This window comes from Xenopus tropicalis, chromosome 2 (genome assembly GCF_000004195.4).
Source record: "Xenopus tropicalis strain Nigerian chromosome 2, UCB_Xtro_10.0, whole genome shotgun sequence".
NCBI lineage: Eukaryota > Metazoa > Chordata > Amphibia > Anura > Pipidae > Xenopus > Xenopus tropicalis.
Genome location: NC_030678.2, coordinates 154,386,036 through 154,409,707, shown reverse-complemented (window position 1 = coordinate 154,409,707; position 23,672 = coordinate 154,386,036). Strand labels below are relative to the sequence as shown.

The 23,672-nt window shown below is 40.6% G+C and overlaps 1 protein-coding gene across 1 annotated transcript in view; it reads right to left on the bottom strand.

Moving 5' to 3' along the window:
- Nucleotides 1-15,300, bottom strand: part of ubl3 (ubiquitin like 3) — a 57,028-nt gene extending 41,728 nt beyond the window's left edge. The window contains exon 1 of the mRNA NM_001114268.1: nucleotides 14,682-15,300. Within this exon, the coding sequence (NP_001107740.1) occupies nucleotides 14,682-14,708 (27 nt within the window). The 5' untranslated portion in view covers nucleotides 14,709-15,300. The remainder of the gene's footprint in view (nucleotides 1-14,681) is intronic.
- Nucleotides 15,301-23,672: the final 8,372 nt, after the last annotated feature.

Here is a 23,672-nt window from a genome sequence, read left to right as displayed (position 1 = left end):
GAGCGATTTGGCAGCTTCTGCTCGTGTACGGGCACCCCGACGGGCCTATGCAATAGATATCAGGCCTAAAATTGGGCAGATCTCAACCAGGCAGGTTTGATTTTCCTGTTGTATTGGGGACCTTATAGGCTCATCTATGTGGTCCTTGGTCTAACGGCCCATATACCTGCCATTTTAATTCAAACATTTGCCCAATATTAGCCAAATTATCTCAATATTAGGTAGGCAAGGTCACTAAATGAGTGGATCCTACCATGTATGGCCACTTTAAGCCTTGCCACCTCTAAGGTAAAGGTGGCCATACACAGGCAGAAATAAACTGCCAAATCAGAGCTTATCTACCCATATATGGGGGCCTCCATCGGGTTTACCTAAATGATAAATGTCTGAAAATCGGCCAGAGGTTGATCGAGCAAGTTTGCTTTTCCCATTGCATCAAGGACCACACTGGCTTGTATTTTTTTTGTCCCAATGGCCTGCATTCCCATCAGCACAATATCACCCACCTTAGGTGGGCATATCGGTGAAAGATCCACTTAGTTGGCAACATCACCAAACAAGTGTTTCTTATACTATATGGCCAAGCTTAGATCTAGAGACACCAATTACTTACACTTATTTACCCCAAAATATTTTTTTTATTTACTAAAACTTGTTAGAATACGAAAGGCCACTTTGCTTGACAGTTATCACTATATAATACAAAAGGTGAATACACCAAAGTCTAATCTTTTGTATGTAATGAAGTTTTATTTTCTCAAAAATGATTCCATGTAGAGAACACATAGACACGACCTTTATTACTGGATTCCGTGGATAATTTACACCTACACCTTGCTTTGCATTCACAGCACACAGTATGATTATTGTATGCACTAGAGAATTCTGCAGTGTTCTTAATAATGAATAATTCTGTCCCCTCTCCATTATATATTCTACTGCAAACTATGTGGAAACAGAAATAAGTGCTGAGTGAAAGACATTACTCTAGTTTCAAGATGTTAATTTGCCACAATGTACAAAAGCTATGCAAGTTTTATACTATAACAAAACAAAAGAAATTTCTCCCACTTACCCTTTTTAATATATAAATATATGGGCAATGACGCACACATTGGTTTGAAGTATTTTGGAGCTCCAAGTGTATAACGGACAATAAGCTCAAAATTGGCCTAACTTTGGGGCTGGGTATAACTGCCTGCCTGCACAAAACTGCATCTCCTTAAAAAAGCCACAGAGGCAAAATACTGTGAGACATTGCCTTAATTGCCATGGCGGACAGCGTGGATGGGTACTATCCAATAAACATACAACTTTCCTCTTCACCTTTTCCCACCACTGCCACTGACAAACACACTTACAGAACCAGTACTGTAGTTTACTGAGCAAGAAACAGCCTGAAATATCTATAACTGAAAATCTGTGCACAGAATGTCTATGTGAAGACATACTGGGGCCAATGATCGGACACACAGAGCTACTAGTAGCAGCTACTTTTTCATGGCTAATAAAGAAGTGCAGAAAATACCCTGCCATAGACAATACTGAGAATTGCCTCTGCTAAAACACACAGAGACAATTATAAGTAAATGATCAGCATTGTCTATTTTAGTAGCCATAACAAGTAGCTGCTACTACCCTGTTTCCCCGAAAATAGGACATACTCCGAAAGTAAGGCACCCCCCCTGATTTTTCACCCCCCTCGGAAAATAAGGCACCCCCCGAAAATAAGACACCCACCTAGGGCTGGGCGATAAATCTCACCCAAACGATGCAATAAATGTGTACTGTATTCTTCTTCATGGAAAAATAAGACATCCCCTGAAAATAAGACCTAGTGCATATTTTGGAGCTTAAAAAAATATAAGACAGTGTCTTATTTTCGGGGAAACACGGTAGTAGCTCTGTGTGTCTTCACCCTTAATGTCCTATATATATATATATTTATAATGGGCGAGTGATATATATATGGTTTGAGTGCGGACCATATATTATATATATGATATAACATTGCAAAACAAGTGTTCAAGTGCACAAAAGTAAGTAAGCTGGCCAAAATTCTAATCAGCATAAATCCTAATTTCACCAAGAAACAGCATATGAAATCCCAATAAATTTGATGATTGTTTTGCTTTAGCTTTCAATTTTCTCTTTTAATGATGATACTGAGTATAACCACATAATAAATCTTTATATGGCAATCAGCACTTAAGCCTGACAGGTTGGAGGGAGCTTACAGGCCCTGACTGACAGGTGCAGTCCCAGGGAGGCTTTCTAGAGAGAGAAGAGGCTTAGCTTATTACTTGGAGTTGCAATAATCAGTCAGACTGTGACAGGAGACAAAGTGATGATTAGAAAGAATGTGGCATTACTATACTTTGCTAAAAGGTTTTGTTTTTTTGTGGCAGTATAAAGAGCACATATAACACTTACAGAGGTCATATCACTTTTATTATGCCTTTACCATACTACAAAAACAGTATAGTAGCAGGGGGTATATTAATGTAAGGGGTTTAGTAAAACAATCATACAGCCACTGTAAAATTACTTAAAGTTGCTGGAATGCACCAATTAGCTTGTCTCAATGATGGTGAATCCTGGGAGTTGTAGTCCAGCAACATCTGGCAAATTAAAGGAATACTGTTACAACATAATTGCAACTTAATAATACCCTTTTTCAAAATACATATTTACCTGACTGTTAGAAAAGGCTCCTCTATTTTTCCCACAAAGCAAGCAACATCTCTGCCCAAAGTGCCAGTTAGAAAAGAACATACTTCCAACATGATAGCTCCCAAACACTGCCACGAATATTATGATGAGCATGGGAAATTTTGAACACCTTCTAAAAAGAACAAATTCTAATACAGCCACTAGCAGTGTCTTTGCAAGTTAATCTTGTGTCCCTTGAGCCTAATCCAGTGTCACAGAGTTTTCATAGCTCAGGGTCACCAGGGAAATGCTGACTAGAAACAGAGGTTTTTCTGATGGCAGTAAATTCAGAACATAAGTAAGAACATAGTAAAGAGGTAGTAGATGTACTAAGAACTAGTGCACCTGGATACATTGCTACCTAGGCCACTGACATGCAAACATACTTTCACTTCTCTATTAAACAGTGGCAGTTCCTTCATCACAAAACCATAATACCATATTTAAGGTTTTAGAAATGAATCAGTTTGCTCCCTCTCATATAAACTCAGTAAAGCTGGCCTCACACTGCAATATATGCTCATTTCACAAGGTCACCAAATGAGTGGATCTAAGCCCAATTTGGCCACCAGAATCAGGCTGATCTGATCTTGGGTCCAGGGGCCAATGATCGGATCCATATGGAGGGGCCTACAGATAAATCGGATGAGGACTGTATCAATGTGTCATTGCGGTCCTTGTTGTACAGAAAAATCAAACCTGTCCAATAAATATCCGGCCAATTTTCAGCCAGATATTGGTTGTGCAAGCCCATCTGTGGGTCCAATATACAGATGTATAAGCTGCCAACTCAGCCCGAACTGAAAGCTTTTAATGGCCCATATTATGGCCAACTTAAGCTAGGTAACAAAATTTCTAATTTAAAATTGTATACATTAGCTGATTTTTTGCTAACATCAGAGAAATAATGGTTACAGTTACTCTGTCAGAGGCAGATTTTCAGTCTGTCAGCTTGTAGATAAGTGCAGGCTGGCAATACGTCCATACCCTTAAAAAATCTTATTGCTGTTCCTGTACCCGAAACCTTGTTTCATACGGTATTTGATGCGTGTATTGGGGATCATCGAGGCGACCGATATCGCAACAGCTGCAGATATCGGTCGTCTCGTCAATCAGCTGGGTTAAAAGATTTTGATCGGGCGCCATTGAAGGCACCCAAACAAAATCTGTGTTCAGTGCTGAATCGGCAGGAGGAGGTAGAATTCCGTCAAGAGCATTTTGTTTCAGCCCACAACGTTACAAGAGGGCACGAGCAATCTCTCCTGCGACCAATCGCAGGAGAGATAGTCTCAGGAAAAGCAGGAGAGATAGTCTCAGGAAAGATAGTCATTTTAATGTGTATGGCCATGTATACAAGTAGCAATAACAATCTTTTCTGCGACCATCGGTCGCGGGAAATATCGTTCCCACCCTCCACTGATGTTCAGGGCTGAATAGTTCAAAATGGAGGTAGAAACCATAGCAATTCTACCTCCACCTGCCGATTCAGCCCTAAACGTAGATCGACAAGACAACCGATATCCACAGCCTTTGCAATATCGGTCATCTTGTGATGAGGTTTCGTACAATAATATTGGTGCGTGTATGGCCGGCTTAAGGCCCTAACATTCTGTTTTTGATCTACAATGTCAACAAATGATAATGAATTGGCTTTGGAATGGATTCGGACAGGTTTTAGACCAGCACACTTCAAGGTTTGGAACACTTGGACCAACAGAATAAATGCAATATATAATTATATATCAATAAGCACTTACAAATATCATCTTGTTCTGTAGCCATATTATCCCTTGAAGGTAAGTTAATATTTGCAATCAAAAGTGAACATTAATTAACAATTGTGGCAATGCAAGAAAGAAAAGCAGAGGAGCTAGCCATGTAAAATGTATTTATACTACACACTTTGTCTTCAAGTTTCTTAAAATAGAATTTTTCAACCCTATAAAGAGAATAACACAAGAACATTTCATTTGGCATTATTCCAGGATATGAGTTCAAAGCTTTTTTTCATTCTGGCCTTTAACCCTCACCAAGAAATGTCCTAGCTGGGTTAGAATCAGGACGCTGTTTTTGGATCTGAGAGAGAGGATGAATTGCCATTGAGCTACCATGTGATAACAATAATATTACACAAGTGACCCTGAAGGAAAGTTACACTGGGAACAGGAGTCATGCTTATTTTCAAACTGTAGGGCAATTATTTAAAAATTAAACATGCTCGGTAATATCTTGAACAAGCCTAACAGCCACCCTTATTGCACTCAGTTCAGTGCTAGGTCCTCCTCCTCCTCATGTGTGTTGTGGTCATATGAGTTACTGAAAGGGATGCAATAAAAATAAATCATTATCTATACTTGAAATCCTGAGCAATGTTGAACAGACCAGCATGCCAGCAATATGGAATTTACTATTGTTAATTACAGTCACTTTCTTCTTGCAAAAAAGCTTTTTCAAGCAAGCATGTGTTTGTCTCTGCTGCCTTTGAGCCACAAATAGCATCCCTGACATGTTTAACGAATACTATTCATTGCCAGATATTGTATATGGCAAAATAAATTACTGAGGTTGGTGGCACACCGGGCCGCTTCCCACTGATACAACGGAAATTGCCTGAATGCAATATTAATGGTTTCAGACCAAAAAAAATGCTTAGGCCAAAAAGCACTGTGGGCAATTTGAGGTACTTTTTAGCCAGTTCAAAAACATCAGCTAAAACTGTCTAGAGTACCATCGGCCTTAAAGGACAAGTCAAGTCCAAAAATATTTTTTTTCGCCTAATTAAAACTAAAAAAAACATAATTCTGATTAACTTTGCAATATACATTCATTACATAATTGTAATGGTTTAAGAGTTATTTGTACATATAATTGCTATTGGAAGCAGTGTCTGCCTGAACTGTTTCTGTTGGTGGCTCTGGCATTTGAAACAATGTAACCCAAGCCAACAGACTGACAGAATGCTGGAGGAGACTAACCTTTTGCAACATTGTTTAAAAAGTAATAACCAGGAGTTCAGCAAATGCTGCTTTCAATAACAATTACATTTACAAATAACTTTTAAAGCACTAGCCAGGCAGTTTGGCCGATTCCAACCATATTTCCCGATCGTCTGGGTACGGATGACTAGTCAGGAGGCTGTGTAGGTTGTCCTTGTATATAAAGGATTTTCTGTCCCGACATATAAATCAACCTAATGCTCATGGTACAGGATGAGATTACTTAACTGCGATAAATCTTAGCTACCGCAGTAGACAAGATATACAGAATAATGGGAAATTTACGATTATTTATGCAGGTGAGGTCTTAATCAAGATAAACCAAATAATGGGAAATTTACAATTATTAAAGCAAGAGACCACAGCACTTTTAGTTGCAATAGTAAAAAAAAAAAACACACTGGATTGCATAACAGGGGAAACACTGTATGAGTCTTTCTCTTCCAAATGACTGGAGTTCCACTTAGCATCCAGCATATAGATGTGCAGTAATGCTATGCATATATGCTTGAGGCTGGTTCTTGGCAGCCATGACAAATAGAGGTAATACTGTGAATTTCAGGAGGATCAATATAAGATTGCTCTAGAAGTGATGCATGTCTGTATTATTCCGTTACCAAGAAACAAATAAGCATTGAAAAACAAATACTGTCAACAGCTGACCAAGTTGTTTATACTGCCACCAGGTCTCATTCATACGGGATCTCATTCCTACACAATATAAAATAGGTTACCTAGTAAACAGCAACCAAAGCTCCAGTTAATCACAGACATATCACAATAAAGCACGTCAAAAATTTCTTCCCTTTAATAATTCCCAGCGTATTTTTCTTTTTTTTCAGCGGGTCATTAACCAACTCTCCCTCTGTGAATAAAGGGATGGCAAATTCTTCTTCTCTTTCCACCCATTCCTTGTCTGAAGAGACAAATGATGTGCTCCCTGCATGAGCCCTAATGGAATCTGTTGAAGTGGGCGCCAGCAGATCAATAGCACTACCACAGTAAACAGCAGGGAATTAAATAACCTGCTATTTAAATTTGATGGACCAGATTTTGGAATTTGCTGCCCAGTAGCTGTCCCATGCATCATTTATCTACTCAAATACGATTGTGACAATGCAAAATTTTCAGATTTAAGAAATAAAAGTTTGCAAGTATCTTTTATTAGCATGTGAAATACAAATGGGATCTAAGGATGCTATACTCATTTAAAACCATTATAATATGGCACCTCCCAGGGCACTGTCTGTCCTACATATTAGCCCTCACCACTTCCCTATTTACAACTTCCCCCATTGTTTTAACTTCTTCATAAGGCCAGTGCCACACAGGGCAGATTCTTGGCTTGCAGATAAATGCCGGCCGAGAATCCGCCACACATTGCGTCAGCCCAGGTACAGACACACTGAGTGAAATTCATGCAAAACTGCATACACGTGCAGTTTTGCAATGAATTCCGCTTTGTGTGCCTGCACCCAGGCCCGATGCAATAGCTCTGGGTGCAGGCACAACAATAAACGTTTTTTAGGGGCGGATTCTAGGCCTGTGTTTATCCACAGGCTGAGTATTTGCCTCGTGTGGTATCAGTCTAAACTGTTATAGGAGCACAATGTATGTCATGGCAGTTACATGTTGTGTCAGTTTCCTGCTATTTTAATTTAAAAAATAGTTTAAATGTAAAGTTGCAAAATAAAATATATGCATATGGTCAATGCTAGAAAGTTAATTGTATAGTGAACTGTGTGTGAAAGATCTGTTAAGCTCTTATATACTGCTATAACATCCAGTACATATGTGGCCCCCACTTTGAAATACAGCGGCCCATATTACGTTACACCACTTAATTTTGCAGTTTGTATCATTTGAATGTGACATACCTATCGTATAATAAGATAATATGCGTTCAATTACAAAATAGTTCATCACTAGATTATTATACAGCATTGCTTCTCAGCATTTCCACACTAAAGGTGCCCATGCATGTTTCGGTATTGTTTAGATTCGTTATGACAAACGTTTAGGTACCGATCGTATGTTTGAATGCACTAATCTAAAACTGACATGTATATTGATACTGATGGCTTGAAGTACTAAAAACAACAAACTGGACAATGTTCCTACCATTAATAATTGCCAGACAACAATCGTATGAAAGTTATGTCCGGGAAATGCACTGTAGGTCACCCAAGGTTATCAACTGGTACACAATACATGCACAGATATTATTGTTATCCGACTGAAATTCTTTTACCTGTCCAATCAACTAAATGACCCATAGTCATGGTACGAAAATTATTGGGATGATACTTCGGAGCCCACGGACGGTCCAAAAATTGCACGTAACTATAATGTATTTTAATGTCAGTCCATGTATGGCCAGCTTTACACTTTTGTGGAAACTACCACTTTATTTTAAACCATAACTACAAAATAGGTCACATTTCCCTTTATATTGTTAGCTTTATTTAAACACATGGTCCACATTTGCCTTTCCATTGACTCATTTAACAACCTAAATTCACCAATTTCTCCAACCCAAATGATTAGTGCTTTAAGAGCACAGCACAACAGTTGCAGTGTCCATGCTCAGGATGAGATGCAGGAAAAGCCTGTGTCTGATCTGCAGTACAAGCTGCGACCTTGATCAGTGCTTGTGATAAGGCAACGCTGCATGCTGACTTCCCCACTAGAAGCAGTGTAACTGCCAATTACTTATTCATGAGGCACAGGATACACACACTGCAACAGGTGTGCCGCAAATGGTATCAAACTGAAGCTTGCAAATACCCCCGATATAATAATAACAATTATATCCATTTATGTTCCTTTTGCTTTTTTGTTAGTTTATTTATGGAAACCTAAAACACCCAAAAAAAAGCCTGTGTACTACCTCCTACATAGCACTCACCCTGTTAGGCTAATGCCCCACGGGGAGATTAGCTGCCCACGATAAATCTCTGCTACTACAGGAAATAATCTCCCCTAAAGGCCTTTCCACAGGCAATAAGGAAATCACTGATGGAAAAGCCTACGCATCGCTTTGTTTTTACATAAGTTCCACCTGCAGGCAATTTTGCCCCACTTTAGGAAAACAAAGCAACAGGTAGGCCTTTGCACTGGTGATTGCCTTTATAGCTGGTGGAAAAGCTTTTTGGGGAGATTAGCTGCCTGTAGTAGCAGAGATTTATCGCAAGCGACTGATCTCCCCGTGGACACTACCCTTAAGGGCAAGGTATTGCTTTAGTCAGAAGAATGGCTTTAGAATATTAAAGAGCAAGGCAGCCAGCATTCTCTTTCAATTGTATTATTAGTGTTCTGGCAAACTGATCTACACACAGTTGTGTTCATTTATGATCATAGGTGCTGAACTGCACAAGTATGGTTGCCCATAGCAACCAAACACCAATTAATTTTCCTTAAGCTAAACATACATTATAAGATGCGGCCCTCAATCCAACATGAAAATCAAACCTGCCTGATCAAAATCCTATAGGCCAAAAAAATCCTATATTGCCAGCAGGTTTTCGCCTGATCAAAATAAGGTGTCAGATAAGGTGCCAAATTGACCCTTGAGCCCGAATTTGCAGCTTAAATCTGCCTGTGTATGGCCACCCTAAAGCTGGCCATACACGTGGCGATCCGACGATGTTTCGTACGACCATCGGTCGCACGAAACATCGTCAGATCCGCCACACACCATTCAGGGCTGAATCGGCAGGTAAGGAGGTAGAAACAATAGGATTTCTATGGCGCCCGATCAAAATTTTCTAACCTGGCCGATCGACGAGCCGACCGATTTCAGTAGATTAGATTGGTTGCTATAGGCAACTGCACAAGTGCAATTTAACACCTGTGTCTCGGTACATAATAGATTCTCTACACGCAACGAATGCAGCAGAGTAAAATATTATTATAATCATATTATCCAGTATTTATACATGTACACTGCAGAAGATTTTCGCCTCCAGTAAACCTTACAATGTAAGCCTTCTATCACATTCATACACACAAACATACTATGGGCACTTTGATCAGCCAATTATGTATGTCTCTGGATTGTGGGAAACCCACTTAGGCGAAAAGAAATCATACACTTAGACAGTAAGGAGTATATTTATATTGCTGTGTAAAAAGTGGAGTAAAACATTACCCGTAATGTTGCTCATAGCAGCCAATCAGATGCTTTGCTTTGGTTTTCTAACTGTTGAAATCTAATTGCTGATTGGTTGCCCTGGGCAGCATCACTGGTAATGCTTCACTCCACTTTTTACACAGCATGATATATACCCCTTACTGTTGAACTGAACTCAACAACATAGCACTGCTAAGCAACCACAAGGCCACCATGCCACCCAATACTGGCTGTTTAGTGTTTAATTGAACATTTTAAGTTATCCAGTGTGAAAGGAAGGATCACAATTAAGCAGGACATACATTGTTCCAGCTCCCCAGTGCCTCATACAAAGGGTCAGAAACTGACATTATCCCCATGGGAGATGAAGAAGAACAGCCTCAAGCTTCATCATACTGTGCTGCTATGCTGCATGGATTGGCAGCCACCTCCATACATTCACTTCTATTAAGATGCAAATGCTTTGCCCACTCACAGCAGACAGAGACTTCAAGTCTTGGCACAGTGACGTGACTACATGAAACGGTGGCAGAAGCCTTCATGGGTCACATTCCAGTAGTCCTTTGCAAGTAACTTTTAATTTATATTTAATTCATACTTTTTTGCTGTGCATCACAAGCCTTATTGTTAGCATTCAGTACAGATAAATCTAGCAACATACAGAGTCAGTTAAACTGATACCGATCTGAATCCTTGATTTTTTACAATTCTAATATTCTTTTTATGCAACCAAACAATCAAATCTCCTTTAGCACGACACAAAGATCCTACTAAACCAAAGACTAGTGAGCTAAATGCAATTACTGCAAACAAACAAACACAGCATTCCAGCATTATACGAATGCATAATTACATTTGTTGCCAACAATAATTTGTTGGGAAAGCAAAAGCCTAAGGTCTCAAGTGCCATTTTGGTGGCAAAGCTTTTTCAGGAGCAAGAATATAATAAGCTAGCCTTATGTATTCATTTCGTAAAATGTTTGGCCAGGTCTAAAAATACAGGTATTGGATCCCTTATCCGGAACCCTGTTATCCAGAAAGCTCCGAATTACAGAAAGCCCGTCTCCCATAGACTCCATTTTAATGAAATAATTTCGAATTTTAAAACGGATTTCCTTTTTCTCTGTAGTGATAAAACAGTACCTTGTAATTAATCCCAACTAAGATATAATTAATCCTTATTGGATGAAAAACAATCTTATTGGGTTTAATTAAGGATTTATTGATTTTTTAGTAGACTTAAGTTATGGAGATCCAAATTACGTTAAGATCCCTTATCCGGAATATCCTTAGTCCCCAGCATTCTAGATAATGGGTCCTATACCTGTACTAATATCTATGATCTATGGGCATAAATCGGTTTGAATACTGGACTGGTTAAAGCAGTGAATGTTGCATCAACATATGAGAAAGTCAAGATGAACCACAGCTTGGGCAAAACTAGTAAAGGACCAAAAGGCGCCCATCTGTTCATCACATTGATTGACAGGATAACATGCATGGGTTGGCTGGTGTATGGCTCCCTATATTGCCAGTGAGTTTTTGCCCACAGTAAATACCTCCCCAAAGATCCAACAACACATAGGATTAGTACATCAGTTCACACTGATTATAGCAGTGTTTTGTAACTGTGACTTTTATTGGAAAAGCCGGAAAAAAAAAAAGCCCCAAGGCAAAGTCCTAAAGTAGTAACAAACAACAAGTACAAAATGTATCTCTGTCAACATGTCTAATCTAGGTTTATCTGCATCAGTGGTTGACAAACTTTTTTTGTATAAGCCCAAGTGAATGTCCAACCTTGAAAGTCTAAACTTTTGTCAGGGCTCCCCTTAGCTTATTAAATGGAAGGCATTGATCTATGATTAGTTATAGATCCAAGGAAATAAAAGGCATCAAATAGGTTATTATCCCATATATCATCCTAACTGACCTTAATACCTGGTTTTCAGGTGCATCTGGGAGAGCAAATGGCTATTTCTTCTCTATTGGCAACACCAGCTTGAAATGCAATGGGCCTCGGTTCCACTCCAACCAAAAAGCTTGTATGATCTTCCCATGTCTGCATGGATTTCATCCAGGTACTTTGGTTCCCCCCACACTCTAAACACATACAGTTAACCATAGTGTATGTAAATGGGACTTTATTGTAAGCTCAAGCAGGGACTGGCATAAAAGATGCATGATGTCTGTAAAGTGCTGTGGAATATGTTGGCGTGATATAACAATTATAATAACTGTCACCATAAATGGGCTTCAGACTGAACCCCCCTCGTCACTGCTTCTAGCAGCCCCAGGGGGGCATCTACACAGTTAAGAAACCACTGATCTACATTATAATGTAATCAATGAACAGTTCTAGATCACTTTTATGTTAGGATGCAAAAGTATCAGGGAAGCTACACAGCAACCCCACAGATATAAACAAGTAATAAAAACCAAAGCAGTATGGAGACAATCTACATGCTATGCATTTTAAGTTAAAGTTTCAATATGAGGCGTATATGAGAAAGAGCTGAAATTTCAAAACTTGCACTACTAGAAAGGGCGATTTGGAATGTTTTTGTCCCCCACCCACGGAGCTACAACAGCACATACTTATGCTATAAAGCCCTTATGATGTCTGAGCTTCTGATAATAGGACATTATTTGCATTTTAAATGTTACAGAGGATATCTGAACCAAGCAGTTAAAAGGAGATATCACAAAGCGCACAGCGTCTGGTACCAAGCGCCACTGTCACCCAAGCACAATGCACAGTTTCACAATTCTTATCTCGAGGCAGGAAGGCTGGAAGCAGAGGCACTTGGTACAGTAATACAAACATCGATAGAGATAAAATGTATCACTGAGTATACTGAGGTTTACTTTATGGGCTGACTGCTATAGCTATGAGCAATATCAGATGCAGCCAGGATTTTCGTATTTATTTTTTGGGGAGGAAGAACTTGAGCTCAAAGCATACATAACATTTAAGATAGTTGTGCAACATTCCCTTTTTAGAATAGCAGTGCCAGGAGCCATCAATGTCATATTTACGTATTATTACCAGCAAACCTTTTTTCACAGATTAGTTTGGCATGCAGCAGTAAGCCTCAATGTAGGCACGTCCAACCCGATACCCTACAGCGCTAGAGCAGGCTGAAAAACCAGTTGGACAAATACAGTATGGATAATAATGTCCAAAATGCAGCCTCCAGCTATTTTCCTTTAGTCCCCCCTCCCAACAGGGGGGGGGGGGAAGGTCAGGGCCAATATCCCTTAAATGATATATATATATATATATATATATATATATATACACACACACACACATTATTCCATGGCAGTAGGACAGAGGAGGGAACTGATTCTTACATTTCTGGCTGGAGTCAGACTGAACCAGTTTGCTGCTTGCCATGTACTGGTTTCTCATCATTGCCTTCTCCTAAGCCGAGAAGCAGCCAGCTAGCGCCAGGTTATGTGACTACCTGGAACATTTCAGACTATGCCCCTGAGATTCAGGGTTTTGTCAAGTCTCTAGAGACTCTAGGAGCCAAATTCTCAGGGTCATGCATTCCTGAAGCAGAGCCTCTGCTACCCCACTGATTTCCTGCTACTTCTTGACACAGGGGTAGTATTGATTAGGGCACATAATTAGCATCTACAGAATTATATCATGGACCTCATGTTTTAAAGACACAGTTGCACCTTATCCAATAGGATCTCTATATGTGTGGGTTTGTGCCTTACCCAATAGGACACCTATATGTTTGAGTTACACTTTATCAAATAGGATCCCTATGTGTGTGGGTTTGTGCCTTACCCAATAGGACACCTATACGTTTGCGTGACACTTTATCAAACAGGATAACTATATGTTTGGGCCTGCGTTTTGTACAATAGGATACTGATATGTTTGTGCCTTAATTTGTACATTACCAATTGGACAGTAATATGTTTGGATTTGTGCCTCATCTAATCAAAATAATGGAGACTGTGCTTATGTGGTGAGATACCTATATGTGTAGGTTTGTATCTGCTCCTATCTATATAGGATATACCTACATGTTTAGATGTGTACCTGGCCTATCTATATGTATCTGTATGTGTCATATTAGTAATATTCCAATAGGATATAACTATATGTGTAGATTTGTACCCGCTCCTATCTATATAGGATATACCTACATGTTTAGATGTGTACCTGCTCCTATCTATATGTATCGGTATGTGTCTCATTAGTAATATTTCAATAGGATATACCTACATGTGTAGATGTGTACCTGCTCCTATCTATATGTATCTGTATGTGTCATATTAGTAATATTTCAATAGGATATACCTACATGTGTAGATGTGTACCTGCTCCTATCTATATGTATCGGTATGTGTCATATTAGTAATATTTCAATAGGATATACCTACATGTGTAGATGTGTACCTGCTCCTATCTATATGTATCTGTATGTGTCATATTAGTAATATTTCAATAGGATATACCTATATGTTTAGATGTGTACCTGCTCCTATCTATATGTATCGGTATGTGTAATATTAGTAATATTTCAATAGGATATACCTATAGGTTTGTGCCTTATCAAATCTAAATGTCGGTGACTGCGCCTTACACAATGAGATATGTTCATTTTAAGTTTCCACTTATGATCTGTGCGTTACCCCTTAAACAAAATCCATTACAAATCTGCATTCTCTTGTATACACCGACAAATCAAAGTACAGCAGCAAACTGAAAATGAATGGTTGCCATCCCGAGGCCCCTCAGCTGTTGCCTAACTACAAGTCCCATCCCTGAGCTGCTGGAAGGCCCCAGAATGCCTGGAGCAGAGAGAGTAGGCTCTTACCATATCCGCTGGGACGGAGCTGGACATCTCGGCAGCCGTAGGGGGGGCAAGGCCGGGCGATATTGAGTGTCACAATGTCCCAGTTAAATCCAAAGGGGGGGCGGGTAGATCTAGCGGGGCCCGGGGGTGCTGCGCACACAGACCAGCTGGGACATGCGGGTTCCGGATACCGGGCTGCGGGCACTACACACACACACTGGGGGAGGGAAGGCTGGTGGGGGAGGGAGACGAAGGCTGTGGGACACAAGGCTGTGCGATACGCGGAGCCTCCCCCCCAGCTATAGGGATAAAGTTTCACTCCGCAGGCTCCGGGGGGCGAGGAGAGAAGGGCGACAGGAAGGCGCAGCAGGGAAGCGCCACTACACTCAATTCTCTCTTCCGCCCAGTAACGGAACCAAGGGATCCCGGAGAGATCTCCTCACCGTCACATCCGAACCCCACAAATGCGTCACCCCACTCTCCGCAGCTCCCGACCGAAGCAAGACTGCAGGGCAGCGGCTCAACGGGAACGCACTAGCTGGGCCCCCCTTGCGGCTCGTAGGCTCTCCTGCTCCCCTCTCCCGTGTGACTTGCAGCCGGCGCTCCGATCAGCAGTTTCTCCTTCCTGTCATATCGTCTCTTCTCGCATCAACATGGCGGCGGCGGAGAAGTGGGAGGGGCCTGGCTGCAGAGGTTTGCTGGCCACGCCCGCCGCGAAACACGCCCACCAGAGGAGGGGTTACATTCCACAGCGTTTCTACTTCAGAGGAATCGTGCGCTTGTCAACAGAGTTAGCTCCTCCCTGCCTGGAGCATGATGGGAGATGTAGTCTTAGATGGGATTCCTCGATGGGTTTGACGTAATGCGGGGTGTTTGGCTTGCGAGTTAGTTGGGGAGCTTCGACTCGTTGTCCCTGTCTGCGTATTCCTAAAATTCTGCGGCTTAGTCTTCTGGGGTTTAGCTGGCTCGCTGACAGTTACTATATATACTAATAGCGGATCTTGTGTGGCTTGTGTGACCTTGTTAGTTAGGATTTTGCCAAAGGGTCGTGTCTGCGTGTCTGTGGGCACTGGGCTAGCGGGAGGATTTGGGTGCACTTTCGGGAGAATTGTACAAGAGGGATTTTCGTTTTATAATACAGGGAGCCATGAAAAGCCTGTAAAATTCATTCTTATAAACAGTACCTAGTGATGTCATTATTTATAATCTTTGTTTAGTGATGTCACCATTTATAATTTGCATCTAGTGATGTCACCATTTATAATTTGCATCTAGTGATGTCACCATTTATAATCTGTGTCTAGTGGTGTCACCATTTATCATCTGCGTGATGTCACGTGATGAAACTTGTGTAAATGAAATCCCTCTCTTGCAATAAATTAGGATACCAGAAGTTAGTGACCTGCATAAATACCCTCTGCATTTGGCCTTAAGCTTAGCTTAACTATTTTGGGGAATATACAGAGACTTTAGTTACCCTATGTTGTTAAGATGATATTGAGGGTGAGTTTGTTCCAATATATACACCATAAGACAGGGCCTTTGAAGTCATTTATATTGTTCCAATCTATGAGTTGCCATGAAACCAACAGAATCAGGATTGCCTGATTTGTGTAGGACTGCCACTTGGCCAACATTTCACTGGTCTCTAGATGAGTCTTTTGCCAGTAATACAAATTTAGTAGCAATGCACTTGGCAGTTGATATATAATATTCCATACCTGGTAGGCCTCCTTTTGCCTTTAATCTACCCCAGTACCTGTTCCAAAGTCAGCCAGTTCCCAGGCCCGGATTTGTGGAGAGGCCACAAAGGCCCGGGCCTAGGGCGGCAGAAATTTAGGGGCGGCATGCCGCCCCGCCGCGACAAATTTTTTTAATTTTGCCCCCGTACGGAGCAACGGGGACCTTTCCCCACTGCTCCGTATGGGAGTTGAACTGTTTGCGCATGCGCACTCGCTGCCGCGCGGGAGGGGGGCGGGTTCTTCGCACGTTCGCGCATGCGCACTCAGGGAAGTGGGGGGGGGGCGGCCTAGGGGCGCACGGAACACAAATCCGGCGCTGCCAGTTCCCCAGCAATCGCTAGGTTCACCCAGGTACAGTAACCCATAGCAACCATTTAGCAGGAAACATTTACTGGTCACCTGTTAAAAACATCTTATTGGTTGCTATGGGTTACTGCCCCATGGCAAACTTAGTGCCTTTTGTTACAAATGCAGTTTAATGCATTAAATTACAAAGACCAGGCAAAAGAGGGGCCTTATGGTCTGACACATCTGAAATGTATATCGCTGATCATCCAGCAAATTTAAATAGCACCAAATAATGAGCTTTCAGGGGTAAAAAGAAGAATTGCAAAAATGGCCAACCAGAGGATTTCCAACTGTAGTTGAGCTACAACTCTGAGGGTATTATTAATACATATCCACTGGTTTCAGATAATACTGAGGGAATCACCTGCAAACCTACACCTGAATAACAGGAACTGGAACAACCTTTCTCTTTTAACCCCTTTACAAATTCTTTCACTAGAAGCTGCTGAATCAGATTGAATCAGATTGTACTGATATGACTTTGACTGGGGGTGGGGGTAATCAGATCATGCATCCCCTAGGACTACATTATATAGCAGCCATGGGAAGTGGGCTGATGTCATTAGCAGTGGCATAGTTAACAACAGACAAAAATGATTTAAAGACAGCACCACTGTAGCAGAAGCAAGAGATTAAAACCTTAAAAACCTACCAAGAAGCACACAGGGGCTTTAATTGTAAGGTGAATTGAAAGAATAAGACAAAGTGCCATGCAGAGCCCTTCAGATCCATGCTGCAGGGCTTTTCCATAAAAATGATATGGAACTTTACCAGCCTCTAGCAAATGGCTTATAGTCTTAAGGTGGCCATACATGCACTCAAATTAACGTATAAAACTTCATTTGGTACGATAATCGGTGCTTGTATGGTGGGAGACAAGATGACTAATATCTGCTAAAAGCCTTGGATATCAGTAATCTTGTTTATCGGGCAGGAAGGAAAGTTCTGGTTGGCACCTTTGAAGACGCTGAACATCAGCAAATGTTAATGCTGAATCAGATAGGGGTAGAATTCAAAAATATCCTCATATATATATAATATTACAGCACTTCAGAGTTTGTTGGTACTTTATAATTACAGGTAGGACATTGATAATCTGGAAACCCATTCTCAGAAAATCATGATAAAGCTCCGAAATTCAGCAATGGATTTTTCTGGGGCATTTTAATGCTATCTCTTTTTTCTCTGTTATAGTAAAACCGTACTTTGGACTTAATGGTGATTAAAGGAGAAGGAAAGGTATAAACTAAGTAAGCTTTATCAGAAAGGTCTATGTAAATAAAGCCATAAGCACTTACAGAAACGCTGCACTGAGTTCTCTGTCAAAAGAAACAGGATTTGTTGTCTCTTTGTTTTCCTGTGCCAGAGACACGCGGCTCTCTCCTCTCTCCCTGCTCCTGCTCCCCCTCACTCAAGAATGCGAAGAACTCCCTTTCCCCCCTTAGGAATGTGGATCTGAGCCAATCAGCAGGAAGCTTCCTCATAGTCTTACAAACTGAGCATGTACACTTGGTCTCGGTGCAGGAGCAAGGCATTAGGGGAACTTTCTTTACAGAACTCCGCTTCTGATGATCTGGACAGAAGAAATATGGGGAGATTTAAGGGCACTATTGAGAGAACTAAAGGCATGCCTGCAGCTTGAGATTAACTCTTTATTAGCCTTTCCTTCTCCTTTAACCTCCATAAACCAATGTTGGTGGAAAAACAGTCTTACTGGTATTATTTAATGTATGTCAGTTTTTCAATAGCCTTAAGGCATAGATCTCCCAATAATGGTAACAAGCATTCCGGATAATAGATCCCATGACTGTATAATACCAATTATTATTGGACATTCTTCATACAGTCTCAATTCTTCTTGATCTCATGCTATTCACAGATCAATTAACGCATGAAATGATTTAAGGGCTGTCCAACTGAAGGATCGCTGACTGAATGTGGCCCTCCAAAGGATTTTTAAGGTCTTCAGTCTAATTAGAGGCTTCATAGACTTCACTGTATGACATCCTCATTTTAATTTAATTCAGTCCTTTAACATACTGTATGACAAATAATTGGCCCACTACATATAATAAATTGCACAGCACTGATTTAAGCCATTGTAGCCATAGATAGTTCTGTTGTGTACATTACTCTGTTCTCTACACCTGCATTAAATATATTTTCTTAACACACCACATAGAAAAAAAAGAAGCCGACCATAGCACAAAATGACAATACTTTTCTATTTAATGTACACTGAATGAAAACATTTGGAAAGAAAATGAATGTACGTGTCAGCAGACATCCCACATTACTGAGGTGACAGAGAAGCAGCAAATATTCTTATTTGTAACAATTTTTTTTTGTTTTTAATCTTAAAGCTACTCGTTTACGGCATAAGGGGGCTGAATCATAATTATATTTTCTACCTGAATTAAATTATCACCATTGGAAACACTGCCATTAAGAGTATGAAATAAGATATGATAAATGAGACCATTTCCTCTTGCTGAATTTAGCCATTATTACATATGTTCAGTAACCCGTTTTAATCTGATTTTAAACTCAATGAGAACCTGTTGGGGTTAAAATCTTAGGCTTGCATTTAAATTGTACCTGACATACATTATGCTGGAACACCAAGGAAAACCACTGAGTAAGCTATTCATTCTGCCTGAGGGCCTTACAATAGGATTAATTTTAAATAGGGGACATATTCATGGCCACATTGTACCAATCCCACCAAAGACAAGCGGGGAGGGGGGTTTCCACTTCCAGCTCGCTGCATTATATGTTATGAGCTATTAATATTGGATTTAGATCAGTCAAATATGTTGGGCTACCCACTTACTTATCGATGGCCAAGCAAAATTATGATAAAACTGCTGACTGGTTTATTATATGTAGCCAGGTTTAGAACTGGTTTGATTCTTCTGTCTATGACATGACTAGATTCCTGGCTTGCTGCCTGCAGCAATATTCTGCTTCCCCTAACCTTCTGAATGTTGCTGGGCCTAGATCTGTATTGTTCCCAGAAAGGGTGTTTTGCAACAAGTTTTCCTGTTAATGTTTTTTTTGTTCCAGCAGTTACAGTATGTTTTAATTAAGCTGCAATTTCTCATTGATGGAAGATGCATTCCTGTGTTTTACATCAAAAATTTCTGACCCAGTACAAAAACACTAACTTCCCTAAAGATGCAGAGAACTGGTGCAGTAGAAACAACAGCCAGAACCAATGCCTTGGTTTGTGGGCCTGCCACCAAATGAAACATTTAAAGGACAATGAAAGGTTAATATAAATTAAAAGTAAGTCTAAAGGCATTCTTTTTAGGTACTTACTGCATATCTAAATTCCCAGATCCCTGCTTGCTTCTCTGAGATATGGTGCTGGCAGCCTACAGCAGTGTGAAGACTACAGTGACATCACTGAAATCTCTCTCCCCTTCCTATAGGTGCCAGCGGCAGCCTTCCTATTCTCTGAGCATGTGTGTAACTTGATCCTGTCTCCTGTTCTGAGCTACACATGCCCACCAGCCAATCAGAAGCGGATCTGGCAGAGGGGAGGGGGCGGAGGGAATGAAACACATGTGCAGTATGAAGCAAGGAGGGAAAGGAAGGGAGAATACCTTTTTAGAGATGGCTGCCTGTTCTAGAAAATGTGAAGTAAGTGTGACTGAGTAAATATTTGGGTGAGCCAAAAGTGTGGCGTGTGTCTAGACATGCTGTCTTTTATATACTATATTATATTTATTGTCTACTGCCCCAGGTTAGAGGTTTAGCATCCTTATAACAAAAATGATCTAGGTCTTTAAGTTTGTGCACAGGAGCTCTCAATTTTTATCGATAGGCCATATTTTCAGTGACAGTGACACTGCCCAAGACTAAAAGGTTTAGCATTCATATAATAGTAATGATCCAGGTCTTCAAAGTTGTGTACAGGTGGTCTCCATTTCTGACCTTGTTAGCAGGCCCGGATTTGTGGTGAGGTCCAAGCCTAGGGTGGCATAAATTTAGGGGCGGCATGCTGCCCAGCTGCACGTAAAATTGGCTCCCATACAGAGCACTGGGCATAGGACGCACAGAAAACTACTGCACGTCTTGTCCCCAGTGCTCCGTATGTGTGCAGAAAGGATGCGCACTGTCTCAGAGGGGGGGGGCAGAGAGGGCGGAGAATGGGGGTGGCCTCTGGGTGCCCTACAGTAAATCCAGAGCTGCTTGTTGGGCATATTTGAGTGTCAGTGACACTGCACATGTTCAGTGGGCTCTGGGCATCTGCTGAGAATCAAAGCTTAGGGGGTCATTTCAAATCATCAATCAGAATGATAATGCTCAGGTGAGGCACACAAGAAATATTGTGAAATATTCAGTGGCACCTCCCAAGATGTCAACACACTTCGATCTATAACAGTTATATTGACAGTAAGGGCGAAGACACACAAGGCAATTAGGCGCCACAACTTTTCGCAAAGTCGCAGTGACTAATCCGTGCGCCGAAATTGCAGCGACTGCGTTTATTAAAAGTCGCAGCAACTAATCGCCCCATGTGTCTTCGCCCTAAAACAGTTGTGAGCCATTGCACTTTACATAGTTAATTTAATAGACAAAAGTCTATTATCACTCAGGCTCAACCTCTCCAAATGAACCCCAGTGCACATGTATCACATACATAAACAGATTTATTTATAAACAGATGAAAAATCACAGTTTTGAATATGTTTTTTTCCCTTCTCTCATCAACAAATTGACCTCCCTCTGTCTTCCTGCTTTATTTATTTACTATGCCCTTTTCATTCTCTATTTTAGAGAACACAAAAAGAAGAACTACAGATAAAATAAAAGATCACAGCCAGGGAGGGAGGGTTCCTTAGCCAAAGGACATTATATAGGTGATATAAATGATTCTTACAGGCCTTAAAGGAGAATGCAAGTCAAAATTTAAAAAGCATACTGCCCAATAGTCCTCCTATTGTTTAGTAAAAATGCCACACTTTCGGCTCACCTAATCAAATATTTACTCAGTTACACTTACTTCACATTTTCTAGAACAGGCAGCCATCTCTAAAAAGGTATTCTCCCTTCCTTTCCCTCCTTGCTTCATACTGCACATGTTTCATTCCCTCCCCCCCTCCCCTCTGCCAGATCCGCTTCTGATTGGCTGGTGGGCATGTGTAGCTCAGAACAGGAGACAGGATCAAGTTACACACATGCTCAGAGAATAGGAAGGCTGCCGCTGGCACCTACAGGAAGGGGAGAGAGATTTCAGTGATGTCACTGTAGGCTTCACACTGCTGTAGGCTGCCAGCACCATATCTCAGAGAAGCAAGCAGGGATCTGGGAATTTAGATATGCAGTAAGTACCAAAAAAGAATGCCTTTAGACTTACTTTTAATTTATATTAACCTTTCATTGTCCTTTAAAGGCTAACTAAAGTCTAAAATAGAATATAATTAGAAATGCTGTATTTTGTATACTAAACACAAACATAATCATTCTAAACATGCTGCACAAGCCAAGAGGTTGAGGCTTAATTAAAGTAATAATTTATGCTTTCAAAGTTGTCCACAGAAGGTTGCCATCTTGTTACTTTGTTGGAAAACTCTATGGTATATAAATGATAGAATCAACTTATTTTTATGTTTAATAAAAAATGTAATGCTTTGAAATAATTGAGCTGAATTCAGAACCTCTAAGTTCTGCCAATGTTTCCAACCTTTGTGGCCTTCCACTAACTCGGGAAAAATGGGAGAATGAAGTATAAAACCTGATATCCAAGGTTTGATATTGTGACCAAAAGACAATTATAGGAAATCACAATCTTACCATTCAATAAAGCCCTATCAATTTTATTACACATGCAAGAGTACTTTATATGGTTTTTCTCCTCCCCCCCCTCCCCCCCAAGACCCATACTTGTGTATGGCTCTGCTCTACCTCTATATATTCACTCTGCAACTAAACCCTAGATTAGTGCAGCATTTGGAATCCTTACAACATGGAAAGAAAAGTCACACAATAAGGATTCAACTAAAATCTAGCTCAAAGTGCCAGAGCAGGACTTCAGTTTTTTAGGGAGCAGCCAGACAGGATTGTGATTGGTTGCAAAAAAAATCCCATAGCACACTGAAAGGTATAATCCTTGCAAAAGTGTTTATATAGCCCAAGTACATAAAGATAAAGTAACAAAGCAAGGATTGTGATTGGTTGGCATGTATGAATGTTTAGTTATGAGCAGGGAGGGAAAAGAAGAAAATTGTCGATCCCTAACCTCCGGTCACTGACATCAGCCAAGAGCAGACTGAGCATGTGCAGTAGTTTGGCAAAATGCAGGTTCAATTCACCTTTTTTATTCCAAATAACAGAATTTAATCAATGCAAAGCAGCACATCTTGAAATACAGTGTATTGGAAACTGTTGCCAACAGACATAAAGAGTCCAGGTCCAAATTATACAGTTAATATGTTAGCATTCATAGGCAGATTCATAAAGCGGAGGACTCTCACATTGAATTAATTCTCACCTGGAGTAGTCACTCAGGACAGAAACAAATGAATTGTGAAGGAATCAGGAAAAACTCCCCAAGGTAAGTTGCACAACTTGGCAGAAACAAGAAAATAGGATTCCACAGGAGGCAAAATAACACTCCAGATACAATTGTAAATCTACAAGGAAATAAGTAAGGAGAAAATCCACCAAAGGGGGAAATAACCTACAGGGTAGTAAAGCATAGATCCAAAGGCAAGAAGTTTTCAAAAATTCACCCAGAGGAAAAATGAACCCAACAACAAAAAAACATTTCTCAGCAGGAGAATAGAGACCATGTGACAACCCCCATAGTCACAAGTGATACATTCCTGCTGAATGACAGTGGTGGCATTGATTAGGTCTCTACAAAACCCTCCTTAGTAATTAGATCAAAGGATCAGGGCTCAGACATTTATCA